The 16944-nt window shown below is 38.9% G+C and overlaps 1 protein-coding gene across 1 annotated transcript; it reads left to right on the top strand.

Moving 5' to 3' along the window:
- Positions 1-48: 48 nt before the first annotated feature.
- On the top strand, positions 49-16028 carry LOC109060598 (insulin receptor substrate 1-B-like). The gene is made up of 3 exons (XM_042724386.1): positions 49-1403; positions 2885-6082; positions 14747-16028. Exons 1-3 carry the CDS (start codon positions 1052-1054, stop codon positions 14752-14754), a joined length of 3558 nt encoding a protein of 1185 aa, XP_042580320.1. The 5' UTR covers positions 49-1051; the 3' UTR covers positions 14755-16028.
- The last annotated feature ends 916 nt before the right edge of the window (positions 16029-16944 follow it).

Below are 16944 nucleotides of genomic sequence, written 5' to 3'. Positions count from 1 at the left end.
GTGAATAAAGTACAATGTTTGAGCTATCATTTTGTTAGGGTGGCTATACACAAAATGTTATTTTATCCTTGCTTCTAGAGCCTCAATCTATAACAGCTTCATGTGGCCGTGAACATTTAATTTTGACGTGGCTTTAAGCCCTATGCATCGTTAAAGTTCCATTTTCACCATGACTGTGCCGGTAAATGTGGTGTTTACATGGAATAATCGTAATATGTGTTTACCTTATGGTATTATATTAATTTAATTTTTTGATACAGGTAAAAACTGGCTAGTGAGTTTCGTCGTATTGCACTGACACAAAACATTGCAAAAGGCAACCAACAGGTGTCGCAAACGCCTCGTTATGAGGGATACACTAGCGCAAGACACTTGCCAATGACCGCAAAGAAGGGGATTCCGCATTTACAGTAATAATTTAAAAATGCACTAGGTACTACGTGAAAAACTACGTGAAAAACAGAATCTTGTGTAGATTTTCCTTGGAAAAAAAACCCGACATCATTTCCTCCGAATTGCCATATCCAAATTCACAAACTGGCAATTAAAAGAATATGCAATAGAAAATCTGGCACGCGAAGTGTGTTAATTAAACCCAGAGGATGCCGAACTGTCTCGTTCAACGAATCCATCTCCAGGCATCACTGAAATCAACGTAGTCTCCGTTCCGCTCGGTTTACACCGTTTACATGAACTGGCATAAACGGGTTTGCAGTCTCATAGACGTACAGGCAGAGGGGGGCATCCGAGTGTGCGGGCTAGAGCTGTACAGTAAACAATTCTGGTACGCTTGCAATGATACACAGCAGAACTGCATGCTAGTGCAGACGTCGCATGCCGCATGTGCACGCCTGTCAGTGGAGCCTGCGTGCACACAGCCATACAAGCTGGAGCAGGAGGAAAACAAGCTCAAGCGCTTATTTGGGCTCTCCTCGAGGGACTGTGATTGCATGATGAGAGAGAAGAGAACTGCTGCTATCATGAACGAATGTAAAACATACCCCAGATTTTAGGCAGACATTGGTGGATAAAAAAAGCAACTCGCCCAGCAATGGAGAACCAGGCGGCGATGGAGCAGCAGAGCTACGAGGACGTGCGGAAAAGCGGTTATCTCCGCAAGCAGAAATCTATGCACCGGCGTTTTTTCGTTCTCCGGGCTGCCTCGGAGCAGGGCCCGGCCAGACTCGAATATTATGAAAACGAAAAAAAATTCCGAAGCAAATCACCGGTCCCAAAGAAAGCAGTAAACCTGGACTCTTGCTTCAACATCAACAAACGGGCAGATTCAAAGAACAAGCACATGATAGTGCTGTATACCCGCGGGGAGAGCTTTGCCATAGCCGCGGACACCGAAGAGGTCCAAAACGAATGGTACCAGGCCATGCTGGATCTACAATGTAAATGTGAGCCAGAAAATTATTATTATACCCATGAGTCGAATTCGTGAAAGATCTGTCATTCACATATAGGCTGCAGCATGGACCTTGGTGGTTGTAATTGCTTAACCTGCCCATCAACTTGCGTGTTGATGATGGGAGCCCCCTTGGCATCAGCGGATCTATATTTGCAAAGCTATTCGGATTCATATGCAAGTTCTACCCCCACCCGTCTTTTTAATAGCCACCACACCTGAATATCTATAACGCGGTATTAAAATGACCAAATTGCTAAATTACGGTGCATGCTTTGTAGAGCCATTCAATACATTCATACATTGACGAATTCGTAATTTGATTTTAATTAGACTGCTTATAGAAAATCGAGATGCAGAATGTTTAATAATTAAATGCTCTCAGCACTAGACAGAACTACTATAGTGCGTAGTGCAAGAGTGGCGCATTGTGCAGCGGACGCTGCTGCAGCGCTCACGACTGTTTTTGTTTTTCTACACATTTGTGCATGTTGTGCGTGTAACCTACATTTCTGTCATATCGTTTCTGCCGGGGAGGGGAGCCGCGGAGAATACGGGTCTCCTCCTGCCCCATCCCTCGTGTTTTGGTAGAATATGATCCCCCCACCTCTCCGCTGAATGAACCGATCACCGGGTTGAACAGCAGGCCATCAGCGTGATGATATGGAGACATAAGTTGCCGAGCAAGCGATTCTATAAACCTTCCTCGATATGATTATCGTCAGTAAAAGCTATATTGGATTCACTTGGCTGTAGTGTTTGTATCAAGCTGCTGCACAGAGAGCATCTTTCATTTTCTCGCTTTTTTACAACATTGGTTAGATGAACTAATAAAATTGAATGGTATGCAAACAAATCGGTTACAACCAGTCAGTATATTATAGTCTAATCATTCAAAATTAGTCCTGACCTAGCTGATTGGTTTGGATGGCACAGTACTTCCTTGAATGCTGTCACATATGTCAAAAAATAAACGTTTGCCCTTTTGAACTGTACAAAACGTGAGGATAAAATTATGCGGTAATGAAGTATTTGAAATATGTATGTATATTTAATTAAATAGAACGTTTTCATGGCAGTTCTATTAAGAAGATGACAATGAGTTAGAAAAGGGACACACGTAAAATATGTATAACATTGTACTTGTTTTTTTTTTTTTCCACTTATGAAATTCAACCACTCAACAAGTTTTAGAATGTGACCAGCAAGTGACTGTCATTTTCTTCATATTAGCATGGTTTAATAACAAAGCTTCCTTCAACTAATAGTGTTCTGATTGGAAAAATATACATTTTTGTGACAATTCTTATTTGAAATTAGAAATGTAATGTTTAAATTATGTCTATAATAAGATAGATGGACACAATCAACATAGTGCAAAACACATTTTACATTACAATTGCTGTAATTGTATGCATATTTCTTTCTTTTTTTTTTTAAATTGTGCTTCTATTTTTTCTTTTATATTTATAGGCAAGACTCCTGATGAGTGTGGCAGTGGAGGAGACTGTGGACTGCCTTCCCCTGGCCCTGCCTTTAAGGAGGTCTGGCAAGTTAAAGTCTGGCCTAAGGGTTTGGGCCAGGCCAGGAATCTAGTTGGAATCTACCGACTTTGCTTGACGGACAAAACAGTCAACTTTGTCAAGCTCAACTCTGATGTTGCAGCTGTGGTCCTCCAGTTGATGAATGTGCGACGCTGTGGCCACTCAGAGAACTTCTTTTTCATTGAAGTGGGTCGTTCTGCCATGACAGGTCCTGGAGAATTCTGGATGCAAGTAGAAGATTCAGTGGTGGCACAGAACATGCATGAGACCCTTCTTGAGGCTATGAAGGCTCTGAGCGAAGAGTTCCGTCAAAGAAGCAAATCCCAGACTGTTGGTGTCAGCTGTGGAGGAGGAACTGCCTCTAACCCAATCAGTGTACCTTCTAGACGACACCATCCAAATCTTCCACCTTCACAGGTTGGCTTTTCCAGACGTGCTAGAACGGAAACCCCTGGAGTCTCCAACAGCAACACGTCTCCAACTCCACGGCACGGATTCTCTAGGTCACGGACAGCCAGCATTGGAGCTCGCACAGATGATGGAGGGGGCAGAGCAACGGCACTCAGCACAAGTCCAAGTCTCAATGGTTCATCCTGCTCAACTACCCCAACCCTGAGGCCTAAACCTACACGAGCACCCACACCAGCAAAGATCACCCTAAGCCTGGCACGATACACCCCTAACCCTGCACCTTCCCCGGCCCCCAGCCTCTCATCCAGCTCTGGTCATGGGTCAGAATGTGGGTTGGGTGGAGCTGCCTTTGGAACAGTGCCCATCTGTACTTATGCTCGAATACCTCAGAGAGTGTCGATGTCAGGATCACCCAGTGATTATGGTTCGTCAGACGAGTACGGCTCCAGCCCCGGAGAGCACTCCCTGCTAGCCACAGGACTCCCTGCTGCCCTTGTTGAAGGTGGAGCCAGTTATATCCTGATGGGTCACAGAGAAGGGTCTCACAAACGTGTTCATGGACGCAGGGTTCTTCGTCATTCATCTAGTCGTGAGTGTAAGGCTGAGCGCAGGCTGCTTAGCAAGCGCGCTTCCCTTCCCCCCACCTCTACCCAAGAGCGTTTGGTCCCACACCGCAGGGAGGAGGAAGAAGAGGATGAAGAAGACTATGCAGTAATGTCACGCAGCGCAAGTAGAGAGTCTTTCACATCTCGCAGAGGCTCAGGGGGTTCAACTATAACATCACTGGTGCAAGAAAACTCAGCACATAAAGGAGTCAGTACTAAAGGGGGGCCTGAAGACTCTTCAATTGACAGTGGATACATGTCTATGCTACCAGGCGTTACGGCTCCTCCTGCTTCATTGTCGCTGTCAGTTTCTGGTTCAGATGTAGTGCCAAAGGGTGGAGATGAATACATGGCCATGACCCCCAACAGTAGTGTCTCACCCCCTCAGCACATCCACCTACCCATCAGTGAGGGCTACATGTTGATGTCTCCTAACAGCAGCTGTTCACCAGACTTACACGGCCTAAGTGGATGCAATTGGGGCAGTAGGGGCAGTATGGAAAGTCGGACAGGCAGCGATTACATGAACATGTCACCTATAAGTGCCAGGTCAGCTTGTAGTACTCCTCCATCACACCCAGAGCAGCAACCATTGCAGCCAAAGATGGTTTATTCGTATTTTTCGCTGCCACGTTCATACAAACACACCACCCTCTCAACCCGTTTTGAGGATGATCTGGACAGGGTTTGCATGGGTAGAGGTGAAGCTGGAGTAAAAGCTCAGCATAGTGCTTACCATTGTGGAGGGGACACACCTGTGGGCTCAGGTGGTGGTGGACAACTATCTCTGTCCTCATCCTCTTTTTCCTCTAGTTCAGCTAGCAGTGAAAGCCTTGAGGAGAGGTCGTTGTCGCTGTCTGTTGGTGGAGTGGGAAGAGCAACTAGGTTGAGTGCAGGACACAGGGTAGGGGGGGCTCACCCCAAAGTTTCATCCCAACACTATCACCAGCAGAGATGTGGGCCAGGTGTTCAGAAACAGGGTCATTTACAATCAAAGAAGGACAAGTCGTCCAGTTTTTTTGTGGATGTATCCAAAGCCAATACGCTGCCGAGAGTCAGAGAGACTTTGCTCCCAAATGCATCCCAGAGCCCAGGAGAGTATGTTAGCATTATATATCAGGGTGAGCGAGGAGGACATACCAAGGGGATGACTACAGCTGAGCCAGGGAACTCTATGGCACAAGGACATCGAGGAGCCTTTCACCGACCACAGCCATGTCACAGCCAAGGTGGATCTGCTAACCTTCCTCGGAGCTTCTCAGCACCCCTCTCCACCTCAATCTCTTTATCGTCTGAATATGTAAACATGGACTTAGGTAGCTCACCTTCTTCTCTCACTACCTTCTCTTCTTTTAAACCTGCCCCAATGGTCAGAGAGGAGATCAACAGAGCTCCTCCAGTAGAACAAGAATTGGAAATGGGACTCAGGAAGAGCAGCATGACAGCCATGACATCTACAGATGTGGCTGCTGTTCCTTTTACAGACTATACTGAGATGAAGTTTGGATTGGGTGCGGATACAACATCCAAGTCCCCAAAAGCTGGTCAAACACCTTTGCCATCCTCCATGGAGCAGGAGCATAGCATAAATTTCCCCTCACCCAAGGCTTTTTCAAACGTGGATCAGGGTGCCCATCTAGTCAGGGCTGAATCAACAGCAAGACGGCGGCATCGCTCAGAGACGTTTATCACACCCCCAACTCACCCCCTCTCCCCCTCTGCTTCCCCTTCTCCTTTTTCTGAAACTCCACATGTTGGTCCACTACGACAGCAAGGATTAGAGAACAACCTTTGGTCTAATAATCAGCCACCCTCTCCACAGTGTGCCAGCCCTGGAGTAGCAAATCTTCCTGCTGCTCAGGCATCTACCTTAACCCTGGAGCAAGGGCTGAACTACATTGATTTGGAATTGGTCAGTAAGGAGAATCAAACCAGTGTGGATGGACTCTCTGGCCCTCATTCATTTTTCTCTCCTGTAGTAGGAGGGTTGACTGGGGGATTGGGTGGAGCAGGAGGAAACACCAGCTCCAGCATCAACACATATGCCAGCATTGATTTCATCAAATCAGATGAATTAAGAGTTCATCAGAGCAACAGGAAGGACAGTAAAGGTAAAAGCTCAAAATATTTTTTTTTTTAAATTCCTTATCTCCTTAAGGAAGAATTATAAAGGCTATAAAGTAACAATGTCCCAGATCAACATACTATTTCTAATATTCAATCAAGAAATAGATGCAGTCATTTTTTATTCATTATTCAGTCTATTTGTGTTGGCAATTTCAAAATATTTCCTGCTGAGGCTCACAGTGATGGTAATGGGCTTTTCAAGGGGTTATTTTGGGGCCTCACTCCTCTCTTTCTTTTGTTATAGAACAATAGTAAATATTGTAAGAGGCCTAGTTCTGTATTTGGACCGCTCTCTGCCTGGTTTCATTAGGAAAGGGGAGGTGGAGTGTAAGAAAAATCTCACAGCTTCTGCGTTGAAGTATTAACCACAGATTATTTATGTTGATGGTTGTGAGTGTCTTTGTTACAGGTCATGAGCACATGGTAAGGGCAGTGAGAGTACAGACCTATGCATATTTGTGCCTGTGATGTGTGTGGATAGAGAATATAGCATATTTGTGGCTTGTCTAAGTGTTTATAAGGGATACCTCTGAGCAGCCCTGTATCCGCATATATATTTAACTCCCTGTGATTGTAGATAATTATGGCTATTTAACTTCAGTCTTGCTGAAAATGTCCCTGAATGTGGTTCTGCTTCTACTCATCTCTCTCCTCTTTTCTCTTTCTCTCTCTCCTTTCTTTCCATTAAGTCTTTCATCTTGAACTTCTATCTCTCTCTTTCTCAGTAACATATAGACAGCTTGAATGTACTACTGAAATTTCAATCCTTTACTAAATGTTTCTGTTATAAATTGGCACTAAGGAGGATATGATTTTCATATGTAATTCATTTTTCTCTGTCTTAAAATGACTTCTCAAAGAGTAGCTTCTTCTGCTCGTCACATGCTTCAGGTCAGTGTAATCCAGTGGTTCTCAATACTCCACCTGATCTCTGGTCTGCATAAAATTGAATGTTCACCCAAAATGTCTTAATTAAGCTGCAGTATGTCATGACATTAAATGCTTTCTGCTATCTTCTGCTATCGTAGGTAGCATGGTTTTGAAGGCGGATTACCTATTTTTCCAAACAATAGCAGATGGAGGAAGTTTTTTGTAAACAGACATTTTATTTACTATTCTATTTGGTGCTACAAGTGGCACAGAAATTGCACACTGTAATTTTTAAAATTTTCTGTAGAAAAATTGAATGGTGCTTGTCCATGTGAAGGTTTTTATTGTGTGTGATGACCTAGCATGCAACACTAAATTGAGTAAGTGTCTCATCTTCCATAACTCAGACTTCAGATATGCAGATAAAAAAAATAAAAAATTTAGTCTTGTCCAAAACTTTAAAAAAATAAAGAAATGCCAAGCTGTATCCTTGAATTTGCAGTTTAGTTCAGTGCTGGGCTTGATAAGCATCCTGAAAACCATCTGTCTTAAACTACTTACCATCAGGGTGGAAAGTGTGAGGGGGTGGAAATTGTAAATTGTATAAGAAGAATAGTATGAAAGACAAAAGAAAGGTTTTTAGTGGTTACAAGATAGTTGACAACAGACAACAAAAGAATGGACTAGGAGAGAGTATACAGCCTCTGAAAGACAGTAAGGTTGAGACTTGATAGACAGAGAAAGATTAACAGAGACAGACAAGGAGGCAGAGTATCAATGTAGGTATTGTGTGACTCAAAGTGACGCTCTGAAGGCTTTACCTCATACAAACCCAGTCACCACAGTGGTGCTAAGAAGAGGGGAATCTGCTCCGACCCAAAGCTGTCTAGACAAGCAGGTTGCTGTAGGTCAGGAGCTGTAATCTAGCTGACCCATCAGCGGTCCGGAGGAGAATACATTCCTTTATAATGGACCCGAAGGAGGGCATTTACTCACACCAGCATTAATGCGTGACAATGTATGTGTGTCTTTTGTGTATGTGCGGTGATTCATTACATTACCCAGCTAGAATTATCATCAGTTAAAAAATTGAGAAAAAACACAATTTGTCCTCAGCGTAACTCTTCCCAGTAACACAACTCTCATAGGGCTGATGTTCAGGATCGGTATGTTTTTGTCTGCATGCATATTTGTTGTAAAAGCACAAATCTTTGCTCTCCTTTCGTAAGCTGCTTTCATGTGCTGATTTTGCGTCTTTTTTTTTTTGGGTTGTTTTGTTCCATTATATGAATTGCATTAGAAGTTCTTTGTAGTCTACATCTGATCCTGTAACCTTATTGGACCTGATGAAGCAAAAGCCACTGAATGAAGAAACAGTGTAATTTTTTTTCAAAGGCCTATTCTGCATCTCAATCCAAATAGTGCAGTGATCACAAGATGTCTTGTCATCATTTTACAACATTTAAATAGAATGTTTGCTCAGAATTCTGTCATCATCAAGCCTTACTTGCACAGGGATTTTCAAACTGGAGTCCGGCGACTCCCAGGGGGCAACAAGGGAGTGCTAGGAGGTCTGTGGAAAGGTTTTGAGAAGATCAGTGTAAAAATGTGAAAATAATAAAAACAATTTATGTATTTGACTGTACTGTTAATTTACATGCTTGACCTTTTGAAGGTTATATTTTGAAGTTCCAAGCCTTGTTTATTCTAGTTCAAGCCTAGAACTTTCTATGACATAAAAAAATGCTTTTGTAGTTTAATAGAAAAGATTTTATGCTTATTTTGTACTTTTGATTTGTCCTACGTCAAAGGAAGACTCATCTGTTTTGTTTCCTTAGTGATAGTAATGAGAGTGTTGTTCATTTTCTCCCCCCTGCCTGTCTGTCTTTCTCTCTCAGCCTCTGCTTGTCAACCAAAGCTTAAGCACCCATCCTCTCCAAGTCTTTGACAGTATCACACACACATATATACATGCTCATTAGGGTCGTGGTCAGCAAATGTGTAAAATCTAGACTGACAGTCACGGGCCCTCAACCAAACAACTGTTTCTCCTGCAGCTCTAGTTACTACTACTGTTAAATGAAATAAAATGTGTTAAAAGTTAGTTTAGTATATAATAGTTATAATAAACCATGGTCCTAGAGATGTTTTTGTGGCCAATGGACCCTTTTTACAGATTGTGATAATGTATTTCCACAGTTATTGATATTTGATATGATTAGTTGTTGCTGTATGTAGGGCTGCAACAACTAATCAATAAAATCGATTATTATCGATAATGAAAATAATCGACAATGATTCTTATTATCGATTAGTTGGTTCTGCTCAAAGTGCATATCCAACTTTAGCCGGTCACGTCAAATTACAGCACTGAATTACAAAATGCATCTTAAAATAGTGGAGGGAACAGAATGAGATGCTGCGGGAGAGGTATGTGAACCAAGCTGCCCAAAACATGATAATTCTTTATTTTAAGCTTTTAACTAACTTAACGCATTAGCGTAATGGCTTGCTGCAGCATTTCCCACTGCTCCGGGTGTGTGTTCATGGTGTGTGTGTTTGTTCTCTGCTGTCTGTGTGCACTTGGATGGGTTAAATGCATAGCACAAATTCTGAGTATGGGACACCATACTTGGCCACATGTCACTTCACTTCCACTTTTCACTTTCACAACTGATGAGACTGTAAAAGACTGACAGTGAACTTTTGTTACTATTTATGTTAAGCAAACACCATCTGCTTGTGTGTGTGTGTATATGTGTGTGTTTGTGTTTGTGTGTGTCTGAGACAGAATGGGTTTGTGTGTGTGAGAGTGTATGCATATGGGTATATGTGTGTGGGTAGGTGCTTGTCTGCAGGGAGATTATGGTTAACTCAAGTGGGTGTATCGAGAGCAGAGCCAATTGATCTGTCTGCTGTTAACAAACCATCCACACACATACTGTCAAACACAAACACTCACTCATGTGCATGCACTCAGAACAGTAGTGGATATAGGCATAGTTAGACTGCTAGTTTAGAGAATGAGAAAGAGATGTCGTATGTGTGTTTAGACTGCTGATATAGTAAGTTTGCGAGAGAGAGAGTGTGTGTTTTTGGATTCATTTCATTGCTCTAGAGAGTCATTTCATACAGTAAGGTGAAGGTGGCAGCCGGCCAGTTCACACACATATACAACAAATGTGTGGGGCTCTTCCAAGAAGCATGGGATGTGCCCTGTCCACTACTAGTGATCTCATGAATTATCATTTTTATTGGAAGATAAAATAGCATTGCTGATGGAGACAATGAGGTCATTTTGAGCAGAATCCTTTTATTCCCTTTATTTAGCCTGTTCTGTACTGATCACGTGAATCAACAATGAGGGTGAAATATGTTTTTGAAGTCTCACCAAGGCTGCATTGATTGGTTCAAAAATACAGTAACATATACAGTAATAATGAATATTCCTGCAAAGCTGCATTTCCAGCAGCAATTCCCATTCTGATATGCTGATTTGGTGCTCTATAAACATTTCTTATTTTTGTCAATGTTCATAACAATTTTGCTGTTTGTGTGTGTGTGTGTGTGTGTGTGTGTGTGTGTGTGTGTGTGTGTGTGTGTGTGTGTGTGTGTGTGTGTGTGTGTGTGTGTGTGTGTGTGTGTGTGTGTGTGTGTGTGTGTGTGTGTGTGTGTGTGTGTGTGTGGATTAAACATTCAGATATTTTGAGAGGGGAGGGGATTCTTTTATGTATTGAAAGTTCAAAAGAATGGTTAATTCAAATAGAAATCTTTTGTAACATTATAATATTAAATGTCTTTACTGTCACCCTTGATCAGTTTAATGCATTTCCAAAAATCTTACTGACCCCAAACTTTTGAATGGTAGTGAATATATGCAGGCATCTTAAATGCGGCCCACTATAAACACCATTCTAGATAGCTTTAATATAAGATAATTGATATAGCTGGCTTATATACTCTAAATATCCTGTTTTCTCTCTTTTGGCCTTTCAAACTTAAGTCACACTCTGCTTGGCAATGCCTCTTTCACAGATCTATACAACATTCTCTATTATAACTTTTCCTTACACACACCTCCCAAAGTACATAAACAGACCCAAACACATGGAAACCACTCTCTATGTGTCTCTCTCCATTAGTGTTAAATAAGTAATTGTGTGCACATCCCACCTACAATTTTTTCTCTCTCCATTAGCACATGCACGCACATCTGTCCTAACCTTTCTTTGAGTTTGTCTCATTCCTGTTCTCTCTATTTGGCAATGACGGTATTGGTCTGTTAGAGATAAGAGGAGGGAGCCCCCATTTCAGCATGGAGAGACAATGTTGTGATCCACAATTAAATCTAGTAGTTTACTATAATCAACTGGAACCAATTCTCTTTTACAGAAGACATTTCACTCCTCCTCCAAGTTTTCATGAGGTATGGGGAGTCACAGTGTGTGCATATGTTTGTATGTACAGAAATGATCTATTCACTCTGTTCTGTAGCATATTAGTGGTGGAATATTCTCATAGGTGCACTGCTTCCTATAATTTACAGGATGTTGAGCTTAGCTGAACTCACATTATTTGTTGTTTGACAGTTTTAAATGTTTTTCCATAGAATAAAACATCAGCCAACATTCATAACCTTTTTAAATGATCAAATGTTAGGGCTGTGAATGTGTGGATTGATAGAGATTTAGCAAATTAGTTTTGTTTTCAGTTAAATGCATTCACAACAAAAAATGACAGTTAAAATGCATTTTCTGTAAATTCATAATGATTCGATTTGATTGGGCAGCGACTAGATTCAGTAACTTTTATGATTTGATTGATTTGATTAATTTCAGAAAAAAATATTGTGTATATATCTGTGTGTGTGTGTGTGTGTGTGTGTGTGTGTGTGTGTGTGTGTGTGTGTGTGTGTGTGTGTGTGTGTGTGTGTGTGTGTGTGACCCTGGACCACAAAACCAGTCATAAGGGTCTATTTTTTTATTTAGATTTATACGTCATCTGAAAGCTGAATAAATAAGGATAGGTATGTTAGGATAGGACAATATTTTGATGAGATAAAACTATTTGAAAATCTGGAATCTGAGGGTGCAAAAAATCTAAATATTGAGAAAATCCTCTTGAAGTTGTCCAGATGAAGTTCTTAGCAATGCGTATTACTAATCAAAAATTAAGTTTTTATATGTTTTTGGTAGTAAATTTACAAATTACTAAATATCTTCATGGAACATGATCTTTACTTAATATCCTAATGATTTTTTGGCATAAAAGAAAAATCTATCATTTTGACCCATACAATGTATTGTTGACCAGTCTATAAATATACCCATACTGATTGGTTTTGTGGTCCAGGGTCACATATATGCTTATTTATACCATGCTCCTCTGAATATTTAAGTAAACCTTCACCCAGCTGAAATAAGTAACAATAAATGTTTGTAAGTAACCACACAATATGAGGTAATAATTAAAGAATCAGCCTTTGAAAAATCCATATCTTTTTACCATTAATCCACATTATAGTGCAAGGGATACAGTCTATGTCACTTTACAGACCTGGTACTTTGTAAAATGTGTAAAATGTGTAAAATATGGAAAAATAAAATATTTTTAACATTAAATGATATTATAATAAGTAAATAAACATTTCCCTGAATTCTCAAGCACAGGGCTAGATTATGACCACTGCAGTGTCTGTAGAAATTTCAGTCTAGTGTGACCGTGGCTTTGAATGACTTTCACAGGTAGGAATTTTTGCAGTGTGGGCACTGTGTGCTGCATTTGCAGAGTGCTGATTGTGTGTGAGGTGCTTCTCACTGGAGTGTAGGCCGTTCACATACTGCACTACATCTTTGACTGTGAACCCATCTGGCCTTTTTTATGCATTTAGACAGATATGTGTGACTGTGTGTGTGGGTATCAGGAATATGATATCAGCATTGTGTAAATGCACACATAGAAATAGTGGCAGTAAAAAGAAAACATGTATGACAGTGAAAGTGCAGTGAAGAAAAAAAGATGAGAAATTGAGAACTCTAGAAAAAAAATGGAAATCCCTTGAGACCTGTTCATTGATGCTTTTTTACAGAGAGTAGAAGAAATATAGACACAAAGAAAAAAGAGCGACTCTCAAGTAAACAGAATAAAAAAACTAAGTGATTATCAGTTTCTAGTGATGCTATTATCATTACTGTCTATTGAGTTTCCTTTTGATATTTTTCAAGTGTGTGTTTCTCTGATTGCATGTGTGTGTGTGAGTGCATATCTGAATCTTTTCCCACTGTCTCCTGTCTCTAGACTAAACTGAAAGTGGTTTGGTGCCTCTGTGACTATGTTATCCTCTGGTATGCTGTTTGTTTTAACATTGAGACTACGAGTATGAGACTGCCACCATAGGTAATGGCATACAGTAGACTGGCACCAGTGTCCTCTAATGACCTCACATCTGAAGACAGCACTGTGAAAACACATCATTTTGCTGCCTTGAGATTGTAAACAGTCAGAAATCAGATAAAAAAAAAAAAAGAAAGAAAGCAAAACATATACCCAATTTTTATGGCACAATTAATCTCTGAAAAAATGAGCACAACTAGCTTTCTGGCCCAATTTGGTAGTTCAAATGTATTGGAAAGAATGAATTTTGAGATTTCTAAAATGTTTTTAAAGTCTCTTATACTCAAAGCTGCATTTTTTAATCAAAAATCCAGTCTTCACCGTCACATGATCCTCAAAAACATTTAATGAATTATTAGGTTTATGTATATTATTAGGTTTGTGTATATTATTCTGTATTTTTATTCATTAATTTTACTGATCATCTGCAATAGACATATCTGTATATTTTGTGTATTATGGGTCCTTATTATTGTTATGTACTGTTGTTATATATATATATATATATATATATATATATATATATATATATATATATATATTATATATATATATATATATATATATATATATATTAAACACATTTTGACATTTAAGATTCATTTTGTTGGCTTCTGCAATTTTCTAATTAATCTAGAGTTTGTTTTGTGTAGTATATGTAACTTACAAAAACAATATGTAGAGATGATCCTGTTCTAACTCGCACACTACCATCGATCATGTGTTTGAGGAAAATTAGTGATCTCATAAACTGAAACATGCTTTTTAATACCAAATTTTTAGTAACCAATATTTTTCTCTTTTGCCTGCACAATCTGCATATATTCTATCACCTATTTTGGCAAATTAATTTCTCACATAGTACAACAGCTGCCTTCAGTTACCAGGAATCAACATGAAGTCTTATAGTGCTTATATGAATGCATTTTTATTTATAAATAATATAATTTACTTGCTTATAATTAGTCTCTGAAAAAAGCACAGCAAGCTTTCTGGCCCAATTTGGTAGTTCAAAAGTATTGGAAAGAATGAATTTTTTAGGTTTTTAAAATGTTTTTAAAGTCTCTTATACTCAAGGATGCATTTTTTAATCAAAGATTTGGTAAAAAATGGCTGAAATTTTTCAGCAGCCATTGCTCCAGTCTTCAATGTCACATGATCCTGAAAATCATTTAATGAATTATTTTTTTATTACAACCGTTGAATGTTTGTGTATATAAATCTATGTTTTTATTCATTAATTTTACTGATCATTTGCAATAGACATATCTGTATATTTTATGTAAGGTCATTGATTGTAATTATGGGTCCTTAACTAGTAAGTATTTTTTTAAATAATTTTAAGATGATTAACCAAGTGTCTCTGTCTGTTTTTCTTTTTGCAGATTGTTAATGTGTTCCTGCATTTGGACCAGTCAGCACCTGTCCTTCCTGCGTGAGTGTGTTTGTCTGTGTCCTGAAAAACATCCCTCAGCAGTGGAAACCTCATTAAAATATTTACTCTCATTAGCTGCCATTGGTTCAATCAAAATAAAATGTGTGCCAAAAGACTATTGGTCATTTCCTGCAGAGATCACTGAGATGGACTTGTCCTTCAGCTGCTTATGAAGGACCACTGTGACTCTGACTGCCAACCAGGAGCCAATGACATTCCTTTTTTCCTCTACCACATACTTTAAATTATTGTAAGAGAGATGCTAAATAGTATAATGATAGATCAAAAATATATAGCAGACATAATATGACTGAGAATATATCTATCTATATATAAATACAACTTTTTTTTTATAAAAGTGCCTAATTTTTGATTGTAGCCATTTTTACACTTAAAATGTGTCTCCTGTAAAAAAAAAAAAAAATGCTTTTTTTTTTTTTGCTTTCCCATTCCTTTGTGTTTGCTATGCTGAACAAAGCCGAAAGACAGATAGTTACAAATAAGTGAAGTGAAGAAAAGCTATTGGATAGATGGAAGAGCTTTATTTGCTATGGTTTGTGTAATCAGATTGCCTTACTGTGCTGTATTTGCGTGTGTGTGTGTGTGTGTGTGTGTGTGTGTGTGTGTGTGTGTGGGTGGGTGTAATCAGTCATCTAAGCCTCAGCCATGCTGTGCCTCAGTTCGCTAAAAAAGATCTGGACACACACACAGTAAGATCAAAACTGAATGCATATACCATATTTCTGTGTTATTAAAACTTCAGTAAATGCATTTACTTTTACACAGATAAACACACACATTAATATTATCCACCCTTTCTTCTGTTAATATAGCATAATGGCATCAAATGGCTGGGAGCACAAAATCAGATGACTTGACAGGTGTTTAATCAATATAACGGAAAATTGTGTGTGTGTGTGTGTGTGTGTGTGTTTGTGTGTGTGTGTGTGTGTGTGTGTGTGTGTGTGTGTGTGTCCGTCCATGAACTACTGTCCTTAGATGTATGTATTAATGTAGTAATTCCCATCACCAGGTTACTTTGGTGACAAACTCACATTCAGATTTAAAACTGTGCCTCCCACAAATGCAGCTCTGTTATCACAGACTCAACTACTATATAAATTTAACACATTCTCTTAGCCAGACACAAAACCAGTCTTAAGTGTAAATTTTTCAAAATTGAGATTTATGCATCATCTGAAAGCTGAATAAATAATCATTACATTAAAATATTTTTTTTAAATACAACAAAATAAAAATCTGGAATACAACTATTTGAAAATATGGAATCAGAGGGTGCAAAAAAATCTAAAATACTGAGAAAATCGCCTTTAAAGTTGTCCAAATTAAGTTCTTAGCAATGCATATTCCTAATCAAAAATTAAGTTTTGATATATTTACAGTAGGAAATTTACAAAATATCTTCATAGAACATGATCTTTACTTAATATCCTAATGATTTTTGGCATAAAAAAAATCTCTAATTTTGACCCATACAATGTATTTTGGCTATTACTACAAATATACCCCAGCGAATTAAGATGAATTTTTCCGTCTGACCTGTTGACAATACTCTGACTGGTTTTTACACACCTGCAATTTACTTTTTACACAGACACACACTTCACTTGTTTTGTAGTAGAGAACGTGCTCCAGTTTCCTCTGCTTTCGCTTATTTTGTTCAGTATTGCAATTTAAAGATGAGCGTTACAAGAGAACAGGGTCTTTTTATGCCATCTGGACAGCTATGCCTGTCTTTGCTGAAACGTAGCATGTTGTTATTTTTTTTATAGATTTTATATATATATATATATATATATATATATATATATATATATATATATATATATATATATATATATATATATATATATATAAACACATTTTGACATTTAACATTAATTTTGTTGGCTTCTGCAATTTTCTAATTTAATCTAGAGTTTGTTTTGTGTAGTGTATGCAACTTGCAAATACAGTATGTAGAGATCCTGTTTTAGTGCCAAAATCCTAACTCACACACTACCATCGATCATGCGTTTGAGGAAAATTAATGATCTCATAAACTGAAACATGCTTTTTAATACCAGATTTTTAGTAACCAATATTTTTCTCTTTTGCCTGCACAATCTGCATATTTTCTATCAACTA

This window comes from Cyprinus carpio, chromosome B5, assembly GCF_018340385.1.
Source record: "Cyprinus carpio isolate SPL01 chromosome B5, ASM1834038v1, whole genome shotgun sequence".
Taxonomy (NCBI): domain Eukaryota; kingdom Metazoa; phylum Chordata; class Actinopteri; order Cypriniformes; family Cyprinidae; genus Cyprinus; species Cyprinus carpio.
The sequence above is the reverse complement of the archived record's forward strand: the minus strand, read 5'-3'. Positions and strand labels throughout refer to the sequence as shown.